We start from the raw sequence: 20,896 nt of genomic DNA, 5'->3' as shown, positions 1-20,896 counted from the left end.
TGCTTTATAAAGTCTCATTATAAACATTATAATATCATTACCTCAGAAGCAAGTGTTCCAGGTCATTAGCAAAGCACTTTAAGGGAGGATTCCATTTCCTTTCTCATGCCAAAGGTCAGCACCTTTTGTTTATAAAATAGAATTGATGGTACGGGCAATTTTTCAGCTGGTAAAGATGGGTTCTTATGATAAAAATAGGCCTTTGCATGGTTATTTCTGACATGCTTAGATAATTATGTAATTTAACGCTACGGAAGGTGTTGCTTTTTTTCTTTTTTTTTTTCTTTTTAAATAAATGTTAGACTTCATCATTACCTATAGTAATCAACATTTGAAACCATTTACATAATGGCAATATTGCATATTGCTTCATCTATAAGGCTGATAATGTCACGTTCCATCAGACATAAGGTATTTCGGTCTCAGGTTTTGCTTTAAAAGCAAAATGCTCTGTTCTTTTTTTTCTTTCTTTCTTTTTTTTTTTAAGAATTAGGGTTGGGGGGACATAAAAATAATATTTGCATGTTGGCAGTGCAGATGGATGAGTAATTTATCATCATATCTCACTGGCCACATACTACTGATGATTGACACTGTGCTGCTGGTATAAAGCATTTTACCATCAGCTCTCATGATTTCTAACTGAGAGTATAATAAGCCAATTTACAGAAGACTACAGACTGTGATAACTTCATCAGAGGAAAGCAGATAAGCAGTGAACCCTTTGCTAAACCTAAATACTAATCTGCATTTGGTTAAACAAGTGCTTTTGCAGAGACAGCTGGAGTTTATTCAGTTTCTTCCTTTATTTCTAGAGCCTGAGGGCATGTTCCCTCCAGAGGTTGTCATCATCAACAGTACAGCTGTACGTGTCATCTGGACATCGCCTTCAAACCCGAATGGTGTTGTCACAGGGTACTCTGTCTATGTAAATAACCAGCAGTACAAGACTGGAATGAGCGAGCCGGGATCCTTTCTCTTGGCAGATTTGTCTCCCTTCACCGTGTATGAGATACAGGTTAGAATATATTTTCTGGGTTGTGTGACACACTTTAATTTTACTTATTTACTTCTACTTGGATTTCCAGGAAGAATATTGTTTCATTAATAAATTTTAAAATTTCTTTACACCCATGGACACGTGTTTGCACTCATGCTTGAATGCATATCCATGCAAGAAATATGTTTATTTTTAGCATATTATGGTTTGTGTATACTTTTCATCACAAATTTTCATTATCTCTTTTTTCAAAGTGTCAAGACTCCATTTACTTTCCCTTAAATGCTCTGTGCTTCAGCATTAGCAAAGCCCCAACATATATTAAAAGAGGCAAAGATTCTACTCCTACTCATTAAAAGAAAATTGCAATTGTTTAAGAAACATCAGGCATGCATGATATATCTGTACAGTGAGATAATGATGTTGCATTTGACACCCCATTATCAATTTTTTTTTCCTTATCCTTTCGAGGAGGCAGCAGAGCTGATCTCTGAAACCATCACAGTACTTTCTGTGGTCTTAAAACACGCAACTTTTTTTTTTTTTTTTTTTTTTTTTTTTTTTTTTGCTTTTCCCTTCCTCTCTCTTCACCTCTCTAGTCACATATCCAGTGAAAGGCAAAATACTGCAGTGAGAAACATAATAATAAAGAAATCTTTCTATCCTGACTTTGTATTAATCTCTTCAAGAAATGGATTTTGACACTTAATTGTAACTATTCCTGTCTATTTTGTGATGGTTTGGTTTACATTATTATATATGAGACAAACTTAGTAGTACCATGTATACTTCATTCTGAAAATTTGCAGCCAGTTACTCCATGCCATAAATAAATATCACAGACAGGCACACTGTAACAGATTTCCATGTTCCAGCCCCTCTGAAGCAGCAAACCTCCGTCCATGAATACACATATGACTTTCTGAATGCCACTTGGAAACACATTTGTCTTTTCTCAATAACAATGCAAATTCAGTGTACTGCCTCACTTATAGACCCTCTATATTAATTTACCATGGCCACCTTCTGTTGCTTGAGATGTTAATTATTCTTCTCTTCTACTGTGCTAGTATTTATATTTGCATCACTATGATAGGTAAAACAAAAGTAAGATGCCTCTATTTTTTTTCCTTTTGGTTCTTTTTATTCTTTTCCTGGAAATAATAGTCTCTTGGATGCATGTGCATCTCACTGGTAATCTTACTGCATTATTTTTCATTGTCATGATTTTTTTTTTGTTTGGAGTAACTTCCTTGTTGACAAAACAATGTTAGGATCCTTCACTTCCTGATTCACTTTTCCTCTTCTTAGTTTAATCCCAAGAATTGAAGGAATAAGAATTTATTTCTGTGGCATTTTTTCATTAAAAATTGTATGATTTCTATTTGTATATCTCAATTTTAATTTACAAAATAGGCACTAAGGAACAGGAAACACTAAGAAAAAATAATTTTTATTTTTATGTGAGACTATAGTAAGAATAGAAACCTTACTCAAGGCCTCAAATGAAAGCACGTTTTTTTCAGTATTGTGTACTAGTGTCTACATACACATGCAGAAAAACAAGTTCACTGCAACTCTTTTGGTGATAATTTAAGAGCAAGCAGCAATTAGAGCCAGAGGGCTGCATGTACCCTTCTTTTGAAAATAGTGCGGGAAAATGGGATACAGTGCAGTATATCTCTGGCAGATATACTTATCTCAAAGCTGCAGTATTTTCCTGGCTCTATGGAATCTGTTAAATAGAAAAAAATTATATCTCGGGTGAAGAGAAAGTCTAAACAAGTAGTGGAGCTGAAAAATTCCTGCAGCTGAGTATGTGAACCTGGTGTTCCTCTCCATCAGATTGAAGCCTGCACGGTGTATGCCTGCGTGAGGAGCAATGGGACCCAGATCACCACTGTGGAAGATGAGCCAAAGCAGCTGTCAGCACCCATTATTCACATAATTGGCTCCAGGTACTGTGCTATAGGTGGCTTTCATGTATCAGGGAGATTCGTAGCTGGAATGGGGACCAGAATGTAAAGCTGTCTTCTCAAAATTGAATAAGGTGCATGAAAGAATTCAGTATGCACTTTGAAAACAGTTTTAGTGGTTGTTATCTTTGGTCTTTGAGTTTTTCCACTGAAAGATCAATCAAGGAAGTCTCACCCTTGGTTGGTTGTACATACCCATTTGGATATCACTGTGCTGTGATAATAAATAAGGAATAAGTGGAAATAGTTAGGAGAAGTAGTGTAGTGGAATGAAAATTATCACATTCTGCTGTCAGTTAAGAAGAGGAAGATTAATGTTCGGGGAGCAATGCAATGCTGATAATGGAAACTTAGAATAATTCTGGGTAAAAAAAAAGAGTCACCTATCACAGCAGTAAGAATTAGTAAGCTATCTGAAAAGGCATGCATATCTATGTCTCCTTGAACTACTCACTGTTTACAATCTGCCTATCCACTACATCCACAGGCATGGGCAAACTTCTTGATTGTAAAGGGAGCATCAAATTTGCAGTCCTTAGAAGCAGCCAAATAGTAACTTATACAGTGATTCCTTGGGAGCTAATATCTTCCAAAGAAAAAAGTAAAATGCAACTTTTGAATACATATTTCAGAATTGCACCCACACTAAAGCAGTTAACCTCCTGTGTTTGTGTTATTATCCTGTGATTTTTCTCTTCTGGTGGAGTATGCTCATTACCAGTGTTTCTTTCATCAAAAGAAAAAAAGAATCTTTTATAAATAACTAGTTTCTAACATCTAAGCCTTCAGAAATAGCTGACGGAATGGAGTTGCTTCTCCGTTCTCTTAAGGACTTTGGCTTCCTGTTTGCTATTTGTATATTTTGCTTGAATTGAGAATTTGTGTCTGTATAAGGGTGAAATTAAGCTTGTTATTTTTCTGTCACACATATAGATATAGTCAAAGCTTATTTGATGATAAGAACTCAATTCAGGATCTCATCTTTTGCCCTTGGCTTTAACTTATGTATGCCTTTGTCTGTACTGTCTGTACTGCAAACACTTATGCATGTTTCTGCTATTATATATAGACTAAATATGTCATAACACATGAATGCAAAAGGATCAAAAATGCCTTCCTACTTTATAATCTGCTCAGCCAGAAACAGACTCTGTTTCTACATTGCCTTTTCCTACATGTCATATTATCATCAGCTGTTCTTATATCCCAAAAGAATACTAACTACTGATCGATTGCCCGGACATGTCTGGCCGTGGCCTACATGTGCCCCGGGTAGTTCATTTATTTGCCACGGTGGATTTGCTAGAGTGGAATTTAATCAATAGCTAATTCATTAATTCTGGTCCTCGAGTATGTAGGGATTGTGCAGTATAAAAATGACTGGCTGGCTTCAGCTTTGATTGAAATATGACAAACACTACAGCTGACAGCCTTGGCAGGTGCTGGGCTGAATATGAATTTTGCTTGTTTATCCTCCATAAAAGAAAAAGCTTGGGCAAAAAAAAGAAAAAAATCCAGTTTGTGTGAACAAGAGGACATTTTAATACGTATCTGTCATCAGAGAGCAAAAAAGGCATTTCTAGAGTATAGGCTCATGGGATACATGAGATATAATAAAGCCTGTGCAGTTTATTGTCTTTAATTGGAATCATGGCATTTCCCCCTCTTCTGAATCAGTTTGGGGGGCTGTATTATTGATGAGAATGCTGTAGGATAATTTCTTTGTAGCATTCACAAATAATTGTTTTAAAATTTGCCTCAAGGTGCTACATGACAAAAATTACAATTTCACCCACCAACTTAGAAGTCTTTCTGATAGCAGCTCCATCCACACTGTTCTAATGAAGGTTATACCACCAGAGCCATTATTAATACCTTACTTTTCTACCCCTTACACTTAATAACTCAGCTTCAGGCTGAAACTTGGCACAAAAGGTCACAGGGCTGATATAATTATTTTATAATGCCAAACTTCAAATAGAAAATAGTGTGGGACCCAATCCTGAAGTTTTAAGTCAGGTTCTGCTTTGTTATGTTTCTTGCCTGCATTTAGGGCTTATTGGGGTAGAGGTTGCATTGACCATGTTTAGGTAAAAACAAAAGCCACTGAAATCAGGTATGCTTTTGGTTTGTTTCGTTTTTAATTAGGACCTCAGGATTTGACTCTGTAGACAAGTATTATATTTTATTGCACAGATTAGAAAATTCTCTGAGCACTGAATGCATGTGCATACTGACTGAAAGTTTGGGTAGTGAATTTAAATCTCATGGTGTGTTGGAAGATAGTTCATTCCACTTCAAAACACTCTTCTTTCTCTTTTTCCTTGTAATACAGCAATCCTGTTGTGGGATTTATTCAAAGGTTGATGGCTCAGAATCTAGGCAATCTAGGGAAAATCTTTCATGGGTTCATGAAAAGGGGACCCTTTAAGCATCTTGGGAGGAACCAGAAACCCTGGTCATGGCCCAAGGGAAAGCTCAAAGAAGATAAGGCCATGGGAGAAAAGCTGAGTGAATTCTTCAGCTTGGTATTCAGTATCATGGGACTTTGGAAGGTTTATATATCAGTTGCTGTTCGTGGGTGAATGAGGAAGAGGGATTATTTTAAATGAACATGCTAGTAAAAAAGATTTTTGGAAAAAATTGATAAAACATAGCAACAAATTATTTGGATTATGATATTTGCTTGTTAGTTCTAAAGGAGATCAAATATGAAAGTGTCAAACTGCTGTGCTGTGTTAAAAAGCCTTTAAGTTTGTCTCATTGCTGGACAAATGGAAGATGAGAAAATGAAGTGCAGATTTCAGCAAGGGAGTATTGGGAACTATAAAGACCAGGGGTCTGGTTTTCCATGCTTGGGAAGTGGTCAGAGAGCCAGAAGACACCTGATCGCTCTCCCTACTCTAGTAATGGGAAACACGAAGCCCTGAAAGGTTTCTCCAGGAAGTTTGTAGCAACAACAGAGGTGTGATGCCATTTATCAGACTGTCTGGACTGTGTCATACTGCCTTCTCTAATTATGTCAGCCCTGCATCCACCATGCAGCGGGTACTTAACTCCTGTGCAATAGTGCTGCAGCAGCTGCTCAGTACATGTGATCTCCTGATGAGGGAAGTATTTTATCCACTAGTCATTAATAATAGCGGTGCTCCCTATCTTAAGACTGTCAGGTGAATCTTATGATTTTTTTTCTTTTTTTTTTTTTACTTCCAGCTCCTAAAAAGTCATTCAATCTTTGATTTTTTGAATTTAACTCTTGCATGTGATGAGACTAATGGAACATTCATAATCAAGATTCTGAAGTGAAGCCTTGATATATCTTTAATCTTCATTGTTGAACCTTTACTACTGTACTGAGAAAAAAAAAAAAAAAGAAAAAAAAAAAAAAAAAAAAAAAAAAAAAAAAAAAAAAAAAAAAAGCCAGAAGTCATTTTCTGCCTTATGAGTACTTGGAGCCAATGATGAAGTAGACAAACTCCAGAAGTTTATTTCCAAAGTCTGTTTTATCAAAATATATCTGAAGCATTATCAAAATTAAAATATACTGTTATTTTTCACGGGTTAAAAAAAAAATCTACCTGGAAATGTCAAAAATAATTGTCTTTGCATTCTTGAGCCAAATTATTTCACTTTGCTCCCCTTCTAAAAAGCAAATACACCTTCATTAATCAGTTTGAAATTGTTCTTTATCTCCTGAAAGTGCTTTCATGGACTTGTAGTCTGAAGCAGATTGTTTCTGTGAACCTGGCTGGGCTGCCTTGCCTGCTTCAGTACTTTCACCTCAGTGACGGCAGTGGGACTCATCCAGCACAGGAAACTATCATAAATGGCAGACACTTGGAGTGTTCTCTGGGCAGACAAGGATTGTACCCCACCTGTGAGGTGTTCCACATTTTTTGCCTGTGCCTACAATTTGTGAGTCTGTTTCTGCAGGTCAGGCTGTGGGCACTTCCCAGGACAGACACAACTCCAGAGCATCCCACAGGGAGTGACTGGATAGAAGGAGAGGACAGGCAGGCTCTGTCCCCGTGCCCCTGCAGCTGTGTCAGATGCACCCCACATGACACAGCTGCCTGCACACTAAAGCGCTCGGCGTGTCCCATTAAATCTGCACCTGCTCAAGAAGGTTTTCAGCTCAGCCTTCAGATGGGGGATGTCAAAAAGCCTCTGCAGTACCATCAAAACCCTGCTGTTCTTTTTTTAAACTGAGCTGTGCACTGCTCTTGCTGTGCTGCCACAATTTGCCGTGGGTGGCAAGCATCAGAAGGTGTGGACATAACTGAAACACCCATAAAATTGTGAGAGAGTCTGCTTCTCTATGAGCCTGCTCTGGAAGCTCATACTGAGCTTTGCTTCATTGGCACTGGTCAGTGAATTCCCATTCCACACAATTTCCTTGTTCAGCTGCACTTTCTCTTTATATCAGGCTATGTCCACCCCAAATGTGTATCTATCAAATAATAATAACATGATTGCTTTTTAAAGGAAGGAATTACACACTGAGCTCTGCACAAAAGGCAAAATGTTTCAATCATTGTGTTAATTCTTAGGCATAATTTAAATTATGTTAGGGAGAAATATGACTTGAAAAACTGAAAAAAATTGGCACAATACTCTGAAAATTATGAAGGTTGAAATGAAACTTTTAGGAAGCAAGTCATTCAAAAATATGACTGGGAATGCTTTCTTTGCTCTTGTGATCTATTCTGTGCAAAGACCAGGAGAGAGTTACAATGGCATTTATAAAGGTTAAAGTACTACCCTTCTTTTCCTTTTCTTTTTACCGTTTTTTCCTGAAGTTTGTACAATGTATTTTCCTGCTTTTCTGGTTTTGAGTGTAACGTTATTTAATTGTGGATGAATGCATTTGTGTTCATGTGTATGTGGTAGAATAGGTAGAGAATACAAAATAGCAATGGATGGAATATGGAATTGAATCTACTATTCAGATTAAGACCTTGGAATGATAATGGCAGCTCTACAAGCCACCTATGAATTTATTCCCTCATAGGTGACATTAATTCCTGTTCTGCAAAGACTTATTGCAAGTGTGTATTCCTCTGTTTATACCTCAAGGATGTGAAATAATAGTTCACTTATTTTATTGTGTTAAGATGTCAAAGTTTATCTCAGAAGCTGCTGTTTCACTGTAGCATTTTCACTTTAAATTAATGCTAATTTCTGGTGTCACTGGCATCATTCTGACAATGACTGTGTAATTGGGACACAGAGCTTAAAAAGAGGTACTTGGAGCCTAACTATGCAGTGTTGTCAGTCTTGCTGATCTACATGTAGTATTGGGATCTCCTTCTCTCTACCCAGAGAGTCACAGTGAAAGGAATTTGTGTATTTGTGTCCTGTGCAAGACTCCACAGTGACTATGCAAGAAATGAAGTGTTCATTTGAAATATCAGTGGAAAAAATGTAGTTTTGTTTCAATTTTTTTTTTTTTTTTTTTTTTTTTTTTTTTTTTTTTTTTTTGTAATTTATTGTAGTACTAAGTGAGGGTATTTTTAGGAAATATCTACACATTTTAGTGTTGATAGCCATGCTACAGCTGAGCATGATTTAATATCCTGTAAGATATTTTCTTCCTTAAACAGATGATGGTCTGATATCAAACCCAAAATCAGCTACAGGGTTTTATTTTACAGACAATCTTTGCAGGCTGCTGCAGTGATACTTTTGCACTCAGTCAGAAGTGTTGAGTCTTAGTTGTGACTTACATTTTTACTTTTAATTTTATGTGAGTGAAAATATTTAAGTACTGAAGGGAATTAGTGCTTACTGATGCTGTAATGATTTAATGATTTTTAATTCCACACTGAAGAATACATCTCAAAGCAACTCTTTTTTTTTTTTAAGCAAGGAAAAGGCAAGATTAAGAAAAGCCTGCTTTAAGTGATGGTTGAGCACAATGTGAGTAAGCTGCACTGGCAAAGGCACAGAGGGAAAGGAGTTATGAAATGAAAAGACTGAAATGCTAGATAATTTATTACATATAAGTTTTCAGAAGTGGGAATGTGATTTCATTTAAACAGCAACATTTGAAGACTTTGAGTGTATGTGTGATTTGTTTTCATGGAGCATTAGCACATATTGACACTTTTTAAAAACTTTTAGACCTTTGGTTATTGAAGCATCTGTGGAATTTGTTATCCAGAAGAACATTTTAGAAACTTCAAAAATGTTTCAATCCATATGAACTAGTGTAAAAAGGAACTACCATATGCTAATCATTTAATGCAAGTAGCTATGGAGGCATAAATACATCCAAAAGTTGAACAGATGTTCATTTTCTTATTGCAGATCTCTTCAAATCAACTGGGCATCTCCAGGACAGCCAAATGGCATTATCCTGGGATATGAACTCCTACGTAAAGCGTGGCAGAAGTGTACTTCATCCAAAACTCCAAGGGCCAGCAAAAGTAATCGAATGTGCATCTCATTAGAATGTAAAAAGGATGAAAATATCTGTGGAGAAGTGTGCTATCATCCAGAGTCGGAGGTATATCTATATTAAATGATGTATATAATGAAAACAATATTTTTAGGAAGAAGCATGTAAACCAAACCTCTAGCTATCAGAGAAAAGGAAGTGGAGGGTTCTGTTTCTTTTGATCCTTTAAAGTCAAGGCTCTGATAGGTATCTTGAGACTCTTTAGAATCAGCTATGGATGTTAGAGCTCATATATGGAGATCTGTGTGTGAGTCAGCTGATGACAATGATTCCAAGTCTTTGTTTGTTGACCTTATTTTTTCCTTTTAGGAGAAATTAATTGGTAAGCATTTATGATGAATGTGTTCATTAACATTTTGGTTTGGTGCAGTGTTGAAGTGAATCTCCAAATTGTTTTAATTTATAACATGCTGGTTAAGGGCAGAAATAATTTAAACACATGTGAATTAAATTCTTTGCACGGGAAGCTACACTAGAACCCGTGTTTCAAAAAACCCTTCAAATATGTTGCAGGTCTGGATGGGGACTTTAGTTTCTCAACTACAAGGACCATCTCACTTCGCAACATTAAACTTCTGAAGTTTCTTCCCTTCAGAAGGCTTTGTTTCATGTGTATAGTGCAGATCTTCATCCCAAGAATTCAGGCTATGTAGGTTTTCCCAAGTAAATCACACAAGCCATGGATAATGAAGTTTGAGGAGTGTCACCTCTTAAGGCCACTGACACAGTCCCATTGTGACAAATTACATGGTGGATACACATAAATCTCAGCAGGTATTTTTGCATCCTACTTGGGACAATTGGCACCAAACTGGGAGGAGCTGTTGACTCTTGAAGGCAGAGAAGCCCTGCAGAGAGACCTTAGCAAATTAAGAGAGATGGGCAACCACCAACCTTATGAAGTTTAACAAGGGAAAGTTCTGGGTTCTGTACCTGGGACAGGGCAACCCTTGCACATATGTGGTAGTTCATATGTCTCCTTTAGCATAAAGTCTTTGCACTTGACCACTGAAAGACCACAGGAAATTTCTAGATGTATGCAGAATTAAAAGCTAGCAAATCTATAAAGCATCTCTCTGTGTGAGGTATCATTCCTCAAATGCTGCATGGCAAATGGTGGTTATTAACATGGCTTGCTGGTTTGCCTTTTTTACCCCTCTTAAATTATTCCTTGGCTAAATGCTTAATGAGCAGGCTTTAGATTTAGATTTTTCAGTAGAGAAAATCTATTTAGATTCAGCTACAGGTGGATAATTCTTACATGACAATGATGAGCAACTCTGAATGGGTTCTATTGTGATTTGTCAGAGGCATTTTTAAATTATGGCTATTTTCAGGTTAATCTTCATATGAGTTCCTGTTTAGGAGTAGGATCAATAGCATAGCAGGATTCTGTAATGGTTTTTATTGACAAATGAGGTAGAAAACTCTTAGTTTGAAAGTAAGATTTAATGTCATGAAATAGTGTCTCTATTTGTCAAAGACATCATCACATGTTCTGTTACTAAAGCAAACAATATGTATTCACAAGACTCCCTGTCAGACAAGACAGTAATTAAGGGAGTGAGTTATTTGAAGGGTTCAAATCAAAATATAAATTATTCCAGCCAACATGGCTTTAGCTTTTGAATTCCCTTGAAAGCAATACTATATTAAATATAAGCATTTCTGAAATCTTGCAAGAGAATTATGGGCAGCCCCTTTTTCTAAAAGGTAAAATTATGTATTTCATGTTTCTGGCATGGTATACTTCTACTACATCTTGGCATGTGGATGAATTAGATTTGTATTAAATTAGTTTTAGAAGTTTTCCTCTTCATTTTCATTTTTTTCAGTCTTCATATAGTTATGGTAACTTCTGGCTTGGAGAGTGTTCATTTATTTTTATAGCTTCCTGGCTTTCTAATTTTTTCTAATTAATTTTGCATTACGTTGTTCTAATGGTCTCTCTGTATTCTCTGAGACTATGGTTAGGAGTGGGTGCTATTTGTTAAGTAATGGATATACAATAAATGACTGGAAGGTCCACAGGAAACTGAAGCACTCATACATGAAATTATATGGGTGTAGTTTTTGTGGGTGAATTGATTAAAATTCCCCTTCCAGTGCTTTGTCCGGTTTGCTACATGAATTAACCACCCAAAATGTCTGTAAGAGACATTTACAGAGCTCTTGGTGCCTTTTGTGCCTTTTAAACTGGAGTCTGTGACAGGGACAATATAAGACGGTTGCAGCCCTCTCTCATATTTTTATAGAACTCACTGCCAGGCTTTATGTGGTGTTTGTAGTCCTTGGGTTTGACAGTCTGCTGGGCAGAAGTGAAAGACCAGTGTATACTTGTTCCAAAAGCCTCTTATCCCAGTGCCAGCTGCACTTCATAGAATCACAGAATGGTTTGAGTTGGAAGGGACCTCAAAGACCATCTTGGTCCAACCCCCTGCCATGGGCAGGCACACCTTCCACTAGACTAGGTTGCTCAAAGTCCCATCCAACCCGAACTATTCACCATACATTGATTGTACAGCCAAATGTGAAAGATGCTGCTGAGAACTAAATGCTGAGCAGCTTTAGCAATGTTCAGATCAGAATAATAAACAAGTTTTTTGATGAGAGACTGGTCAGCAAAAGCAAGCAGTTGTATATAAATAAACAAATAGGTAGTGGAGTTCTCACTTTTGCTTGAGTCACTTACTGCACCTTGTTTGCAAGACAAAATCTGGATCTAATTTCTCTCACAGTTTTCTTAAATTCATGATCATAAAGTGAGAGGAGAAACAGGCCTTTTGTATAAAATTATTTCAGGATATGTCTTTTGTTATTTAATAATCTTTCCTTAAGGATTTATGGATTACATTTGGCATCATCAGCTTGCTGTTTTAAGGCACTGCAGAAAAAGAGGGATTTGTTATGATTCAGCTACATAAGAGATCGCCAAAATATAATCCACTCCAGTAAAAGAAATTCCAGGGTGTATTGTCAGTGTGCAGCAGAGTGTAATGCAGGGACTCTTCATCCAACACTGGCTGAGCTGGGTCCAGCCAAGTGGTGCAACTCTGTGAGAAAGGCAGTGGGAACAGCCTGGCTGCCAGGCTGCACTGCTGTGTGCGTTCTGCATTTGGGTTAGAGCCTCTGCCTGGGACTGTGCTCTGCAAATAATCCAACTCACTCAGAGCCATCTGGGGAATCTCTGAAAGGGCAAATGACCTTTTCACTTCAAGGGACATGTGTATATGCACATTCATGGGCACATGCGGGCCTGATATTAAGCCCAGTGAAGACCAAACATTTCTCCCATCCTAAATAATCTTTGCATCAGATCCCTACTTCTTTCTAGTTGCTGTCCAGTTTTCCGCTTCAGTGTTAGGATGTTCTTTGTTATTTTAACTGGAGCTAACACACTGTTGCTCCTAGTATCCTTACCCTGGTGTTTAATCAGATTAGTGTGGATTTATTCCTTGAGCACAGAAAGAATTTAGAAATATTTTTTGTGTGTGTATTTTTGCAGATGAACTGAGAATACACTCTGATGTTGAATTTTGTCTGTTGCCAGGAGGGCCCCTATGTTCTGTGGACCTTTTACAGTCGCAAACTGTGCTGCTTGAGTATTCCCAAGTTTCCAAAATTGTCAGTTTTTCTCTAGGTGTTTTCAGTAAGATATGATCTGTAACTCCACCCATATGTGAAGTCTCATAACCAGGAGGTTTGCAGAGGTGCTTCAATTAACAAGGGAGTGTGCCTGAGTTTCACCCACCAAGTAGCATAATCTCAGAATCAATAGGAAAGACATTGCTGTATTATCCATGGAGCTACCAAACTCTGCATCTGTTTTTACTGACATCCTGAGGTGCACTCTGAAAGTAATGAAACAAGTACAGTAAATATGTATTTAAAGGAGTAGCATAAAGGCTAATAATTTCTGCTCACATTGCATCATGAGTCTGAACATCAGTGGTTAAAACAGTCCTGACTGAAGGTGTTAATACAGTTTCAGCACTTTTTATTTCCAGGTGCAACAAGCTGTATAAATCTGCAGTTAATGAAGTAATCAAATATAAGTGGCATTTATAAGAAGTACAGGCTTACCCCTTTATTCATTGTAATTAATGTGCCATTTATTAAAAACACCAGCAGGACTCTTTTTTAAGGACAGGAAGAGTAGAACAGCGGCTTTGATAGCTAGCCTCAAAAGCTGTCAGCAGTGGAACATAACACATCTCGACACTGGTGAAGGGTATCCCATCAATATTTATGCAAAATTTACTATTAATGTTAGCAATATTGTGCAAATTCTTTTCAAGTTCTTTCAGGCTTAGAAAACCTTTAAAAATATTACACTTCTTGTTGTAATACACTTGAAAGACGGGAAATGAAACTCATGTTAGAAAGATAATGTATAGTGATTTGTAACAGAATAACAATAGTTTCTGGCCATGGATTTTAGATTTTAGTCTTTTTCAATTACTAAAAGACAACAACACTTTGAGAAAAGAAATGTATGAGTAAGTACTTAACTCAAAAGGGTGTCTGTATAAATTCAGAGATAATTTAAGTAAAAAAAGAATGAGCCTTACTAATTTAAAATATTCCCTCTCACATGAGTACATGATGGGTCAATCATTACTCTGGTGTTTGCTCCACAGGCAGAAATTTTTAATGAACTCCTGTAGCTAATAGGAATTCCTGAGAGTGTTTTGTGAATTGCTATTTCACAAAGTGGCTCTGGCAGCAAGCATTTGACAAGAAGGATAAACATGGCTGCCTAGCACATCTGTTTATTTGAGTAAATCAGTCTTAGCTCAACTGGCATGTGTCCATAAGGCCACATAATATCCTTCAGCAAAGTCTTCAGCAAGCAGAGGGATCAGGGATGACACAATTGTAATTAAAAGAGAGTTGCTTAGATAAGTTTGGAGTATTTTTAAAAATTGTTACAATATTGTGTAATCCTGCCTGCCAGATTTGATATCTAGTACTCACTGCTAGTGTCATGGCTGACTGGGTCTTTCTCGGGCATCATAATAAGCCTTTCTTTGTGCCCAACCCTTCCCAGTCCCTGTGCTCCTGCCTCACAGTCGCTCTGTGTGCTTGGGAGGGAAGAAAATGACAGGACTGATTTGTGAGTTACTTTGTGAGGTTACTGATATTTTTAAGGGCTCCTGTGACAGCTAAGGATGAACATCTTGTATCGTCTCCATAGATAGTAAAGATCTTCTGGTTACCAGGTGTATGTTGAGCATTCAACCCTCTTTACAAGGGTAAACCTCCAACCTGCCTGAAATGCTGGTGGCACCATATTTGTTCACTCCAGGGCTTCTCCTTCCATGTACAGGATAACACCACCCAGCTGGGACTGTTACATTTAGATGTAAGAGGATGAGCTCGTAATAAGCTTTTGCCGTTGTACCTTTCAATCCATCTGCCTTTCTTCTTTTCCTATGATGCAATTTTAACATTACTTGAATGGTTTGGGGTTTTTGCTTATGGATTGATGGTGCAGAATCCTTGGGGTGAGTGTCGATGCAAATAGAAACTATCTCTAGAGGACTGGCAAAAAAGTGTTCTTTAACAATTTACAGCTGACTGCAGAGGATGTTATGGAACTACATAATAATAGCACCAGCCATATCAGTTGGTAATGCCAGATGAGAGTCTGAATGTGTTTTAGAACTGACTGGGCCCCTCTTTGGAAACTGACCATAGGTTGTTGAGAAATAGTGAGGATCTTATGTAATTTTTAAGAAGAAACTGCTGAAACTAATGTAACAAAACTGGATGTACAGCTGGTGGGGATTTTATGCAGGAATTGAGGAGGAGAAGGAGAGACACCAATAATAATGCAATCTTACAAACAGTGTTTCAAAGTGAATGTTGTAGAGTTAATACTAAAATGGCCCTGCCAGTGCTGGTGTGAAATATGCAGAGCAGCCCTTTCTACAGAGGGCTCACAAGACAAGTGGCATTTCTTAAAACTGGAAGCAGATCATGGAAAGTAAAATGTCTGCTCAAGTGTTTGAGCATGGATAAAGCCAAAGATGTGCATTTTTCTTTAAATGAAAGGTGGAAAGACTGTGTTCAGGTGAAATTTGAGTGGTGGCCATCACTAAAACCAATGAGGAATGGGATGGCAAATGAAATCCATGAAAAGAAGAGGTGGTATTGGGCCAGACACATCACAGAGGGACACACCAGACAATCCCAAGGGGCACAAATTGAGAGCAAGAATGCCCAAGGAGCATTTGTTTGGCCTCCTTTCATGCAGGCAGGTACAGAATTTCTGACTGACAAGCTCAGGTTGCAGGAAAAAGGAACAAGGCAGAGGGCATTTTTACAAATGTCAAGAACTCTTGCTAAAGGTGACCTATCCTGACAAAGTGGCCCAATAGGACTTGAGTTTGTGTTTTTATGACTGCTTTATACCACTTGGAAATACAGACAGACCAGGTAAACTTTTAGGTTTCTTTGGAGGCAATTGTAAATGAAAAAAAATCTCAGCCTGGAGTGCATGCCAGTCATTGCAAAATATCCAGAAACTAGGAAGCAGAGAAGAGTTCTAAAGCACTAAAGAAGTTTTAAAAGAGTTTTATTTGACATCTTAGCTAATGATCTGGAAGAAAGAACAATAGATTAATTAAATCCATAGATTGGGTTATATTACCAGTGACAAAGTGGACAGAAAAAAAATGATAGGGGCCACAGAGATTCAAAATTCCTGAAAATTACAAAATTCAACTACATTGATAGTCTAAAATAGATGCTGAAGGAGCATTGGAGAAGCAGGAAACAGTGTCTCAATTCAAAGCATATAAAGTTATAAAACCTTAAAATATAATGAGAAAACAGGAACCTTCTCTGTCTTACTTCATGTTAATTGTGGGTTACCTATTTTTTATGTATTATAAATTGTAACTTCAGAACCTAACCTAATAGTCCTAAGAGTCATGGAATCCATTCAAAAGTGAACAAAACAAAGGATCATCCTTCTGAAGTCAAAGAGAGTTTACAACATGAAACCCCAATATTTTTGTACGTATATGTTTTATTAACATAATAATGATAATACAAAATAGATGCCCTGAGCCTATTAATATGCATTTTTAATTTTTTTTCTTCAGGTAATAGTTAAAGTACCTAGGAAAACAAAAGATCCTTCAGAGGAACACTTTCTTTGTTGCTAAGCTAACATGGTTTAGGTTGTGTCAGAAGTCAGTAGTGGACGAGGTCCATTTCAAAAGAAAATAAAGGAGGAACTGTGCTCTAACATCTCAGCTCTACTGCCAACTCCATTTCATGTCTAGCTGGAAGAAATTGATAGAAGTAGCCCTGACTGTAGGTTCCAAGTTTACCATTTTTATGGTTATTCTTCTGACTGTGCTGTATGATTTTCTGGGTATTCAGTGTGCCCCTCCCTTGACACAGGTGTAAGTGTACAAATAAGTATTTGATTGTTCAAGCATATAAATTTTCTTGACAGCACCTAGAAAGAAGTCCACAGTTAAACGGCCTTTTCAAAATTAATTTTCATATAAATTTTATTTTGAAAAAAAATCTTTATATAAATATTATTCTCTTGAGATCACATTGTCTGAAAAACTGTGGTCACAGGTAAGTGATCGTGTGCTATAAGATGAAAATTCCACTTATTTTTATATGGAAGAAAACCCAAGAGCTCATATTGGGAAATGCTGTTTTTCCAATTGTAGGGTTTTCATCATAAATGAAAAAAACCCAACAAACAACAAGAATTGGGAAGAAAAAAAAGGGTCAGGTGATGGTAGACTAACTCCATGTATTGCAATCTACTCCACACTGAGAGACTCTAACAGCCTGAAAGGCATATGAAGATGATTCATATTAATGGACTATTTTATTAAGGTGCAGTATGGTTGAAGGCCACAGAATAGCAGCATTCTGTCAGATACACAGTAGTTTATTGAAGTCTGATAATGCTGGAGGGCACAGAATTTTAGCCAAGTTACATTTTATTTGACTGCAGTCATATTAGTGTCTGCACTAGGAATCATGTTTTCATACACATCGTTTTGCCAGACAACATATTATGTCTGTTTAACAGATATTGCCTTACTGATTTTCTCTTTTTTTTTTTTTTTTTTTTTTTACTACTTCTAGGTATGTTGTAATGGGATTCTGCACAACAATAAACCTGGCTTCCAATGCTGTGAGGACAAGTACATTCCATTTATTCTTAATTCACCAGGGGTTTGCTGTGGTGGGCAGATACATGCTGTGCAACCAAAACATCAGTGCTGTGGTGGTTATTACACCAGAGTTTTAGTGGGTAAGAGACAACTCCTTTCCACTGCTTGAATGAAACAGAATAACAAAGTTGACATATTTGTTAAACCAAGGAGAATGAAAGCAATAAATGTGATATTTATCAATATATCTAGATGTCTTTGAGACTTGTGTTCAGTACAAAGAAGATTGCACTCTACCTTCTAAACACGGTACACTCTGTTTATAAAAGAAAGGCTTAATTGATGAAACCTGATGGTTGGGTCATTTCCCAGAGAACTAATTTCTGCCAAACTATAGTTAATTGCAGTAAGTGCTGCATAATGGGGAGGGCAGTTCTGCTCTAATAGGAACACCATCAGGCAATTTAGTGGTGAAGTTTAGTTCTCTGCTTGCCTTGACCCCACATGATTTTCCATGGCCATTTATGTTGTGGAGCAGCTGTTAGCATTTGGTGTTGATATTTTGGATTACATCACTTCTACTTGTTTCTGCATTGTCTACTCTTTGTTTCTACTAATGTTACAGATAAAACTATACCTCCCACATGCATTAACTTTGGTGGTAATTTATCCTTTTCTTATTGTCGGAGTGGTTTGGGAAGCTGTCCAAAACTGTGCCTCTGTGTTACTGTCCAGAGTTTGGTTTTCCAGTTTGTTGGTGGGTCATTGTTGACCAGGAAAGGGAGGAAAAGGGGAGGAGAGATCCTTTTGATGGGGCCAGTATTCAGAGCATATAACTCTTTGTAGGCAATTGTCAGGTCAGGAGCTAAAATGCTTCCATTACTCACAAGCTGGCACACATTCCATAGGCTCAGAAACGCTTGACATTTTGCCAACACATTCAGCGCATCCCAAGTACTGATCTTTTGAAAAGTAATTCATATATCACAATATTAGAATGCCTTACATGATGTCATCAGAAAAATGCTATCACATGGAAGAACCAAAGAAGTGCATTTTGCTGACCTCATTAATCTCAGCGTACTGAAATGGAGAGATTATACTGCAACCTCTGTCCCCATCCAGTGGTCTGTGTTAACTAGCTTAATGTTGTTTACATCAAGAAAGAAAAGCACAAGAACAAAATGTCTTATGTCTGAAAGTAGTTCTTGTTCAGTCAGCAGTCCACAAGCACAAAACAGTGAATGTTTGAACATCATTTTAAACAAATTTTTTTTCTAAGTATTCTTGCTGCATTATTTTTCTATGCTTTAAAGGGCAGCAACATGAACACTGTTGGTCACTTTTTTCTTTTTTATTTTTATAAATATGCTAATAACCTCAAGCTAAATGTTAATGTGGGTCATTCTTTGATAAGGATAACAATTAACTCGTAAGACTGCATAGTAGTTTTCAGAGGGAGAACATTTTCAAGCCAAGCTTGGAATGGATCCCATTTTGAGAGGTTAATGAGAAGGTTACTGATCCTTTGTGTCTTATGTCTAACAGTTCTTTAAAAAAATAGTTTTATTTCCGATAGATGTAAGCTACATTATGTGTTTTAATACTTTCTCTGTGTAGCAACTAAATTAGCTTCCAAGGAATGCAGGAAAATATGATGAAGCACCTAGATGGATTATATCTATTATACTCTAAAAATTTGTTCTCAGCTTGTTTTGTTTTGTTTGTTTGTTTATTATTGACTTTATTTGATAAAGTTATTTATACAGGGAACTCTCTAAGCATACATATTTCCCAGATGTTGTTTGGCCAGCTCAATAGCTCGGGATGTGCTGAAGCATACTGGGCTGGAGGCATGAAGATTACAAATTAGGAAGGCAGAATCTCAGTTTCTGAAACAGTTGTGCACAAAGAAGTGCAAATATCCATCCCAGAACTAAGATGGGAGGCAGAACAAATATTGCTACTACCACCCAGGCATCTCTTAGGAAGGAATGTGGGGTGAAACAGAGTCTCCCTAATCTGTTACAATCTCAGCACATTTGTTTCTGACAAAAGCTGCATTGAGTTTGGAGCTTTCTAATTCCCAACCTTTCATAAGAAAAGAACTTGAGATATTGCTTTAAATGAGTAAGATGAATTTTAAAAATCAAAACACATTTCTTTGGTTAACATTCAAGACTCAAAATACTTTAATCAACTCTAGCAGCCATCTTCAACAGCAAATGAGACCAGTCCTCCTTCCAAATGACTTTCGAGCCACCGAAAACATTGCAGCACAGAAAAATAATATAAAAATATTAAGACATTGGATCAGCTCAAGTGCAGACACTAGTGAATGAAAATTATTACCATTTATGAATATTTTGTATCCTTTGTACCAGTATATACTTTGTTCATAGCTCATAGCTTATTCCAGTCCAACCCACCCCACCATTACAGTATTAGTCTCATTGGCAGTCTTATCCTAAGGTCTTTTCCTGCAAAGGTGATGATTTTGCTTAAGTAACAGCCAAGTTCACCAATTGTGATGGTGGTATTTAATTTTTAAAGTGAGTTTAATCCTTAAATTCTCTGTGAGATGAAGTCCTGAGCGACACTCAAACATGAAAAATGCTTTAAGCATTGTGAATTAATTCATCAAGACAAGTTTGGAATAATTTTGAAGGAGACAAGAATTTTTTTTTTGCCAAGAATGAGTAGCCTGATGGTTCTGTTAAACATAGCAAGAATTTGCTCACTTTATTTTGTAGCTGCAATTGCAGAAGTTTTTTAGCTGTATAATTGTCATATGCACAGACATTTTTATTGCTCTTTTCAGCTTTGTCATACTTGTCTTTTGATAACTTAAAGAGTCTTAACCTGAATTAAGGAATGCACATTTCTTTAGTCATATTACAAATGAATATAATACTTTTATAGCATTCTAAAGCACTGAGTGATTCTGTGCATTCACACAGAAAGTTCTATACATGAAGATGTGTGAATCCAGACATTGCTGTCTGATGAAAGCCTCTCAGGAATTTCAAGAGCTATTAGTGGATAAAATCTTTAATTGTATTCTTATATTGACAGGAGAAGTATGCTGCCCTAATGAAGAGGAAAACAGAGTTTCAGTTGGAATTGGTGATTCCTGCTGCCAGGGAATGCCTTACTCCACATCGGGCAATCAAATCTGCTGTGGTGGATCCCTGCATGACAGCTTCAACCAGCAGTGCTGTGGTGGAAGGGTCATAAGCATGGACTCAGTCTGCTGTGGTGATGAAAAGGAAGGGACTGCATACAGACCCCTCACAGGCAAGTG

The 20,896-nt window shown here is 37.1% G+C and overlaps 1 protein-coding gene across 1 annotated transcript in view; it reads left to right on the top strand.

Moving 5' to 3' along the window:
- Positions 1 to 20,896, top strand: part of USH2A (usherin) — a 377,078-nt gene that overhangs the window by 265,547 nt on the left and 90,635 nt on the right. Inside the window, exons 46-50 of the mRNA XM_066316187.1 lie at positions 816 to 1,018; positions 2,846 to 2,958; positions 9,286 to 9,484; positions 17,564 to 17,732; positions 20,668 to 20,889. Of these exons, the coding sequence (XP_066172284.1) occupies positions 816 to 1,018; positions 2,846 to 2,958; positions 9,286 to 9,484; positions 17,564 to 17,732; positions 20,668 to 20,889 (906 nt within the window). The remainder of the gene's footprint in view (positions 1 to 815; positions 1,019 to 2,845; positions 2,959 to 9,285; positions 9,485 to 17,563; positions 17,733 to 20,667; positions 20,890 to 20,896) is intronic.

The sequence above is a fragment of the Sylvia atricapilla genome, chromosome 3 (assembly GCF_009819655.1).
Source record: "Sylvia atricapilla isolate bSylAtr1 chromosome 3, bSylAtr1.pri, whole genome shotgun sequence".
Classification (NCBI taxonomy): Eukaryota; Metazoa; Chordata; class Aves; order Passeriformes; family Sylviidae; genus Sylvia; species Sylvia atricapilla.
This window is presented reverse-complemented; position numbering and strand designations above follow the sequence as displayed.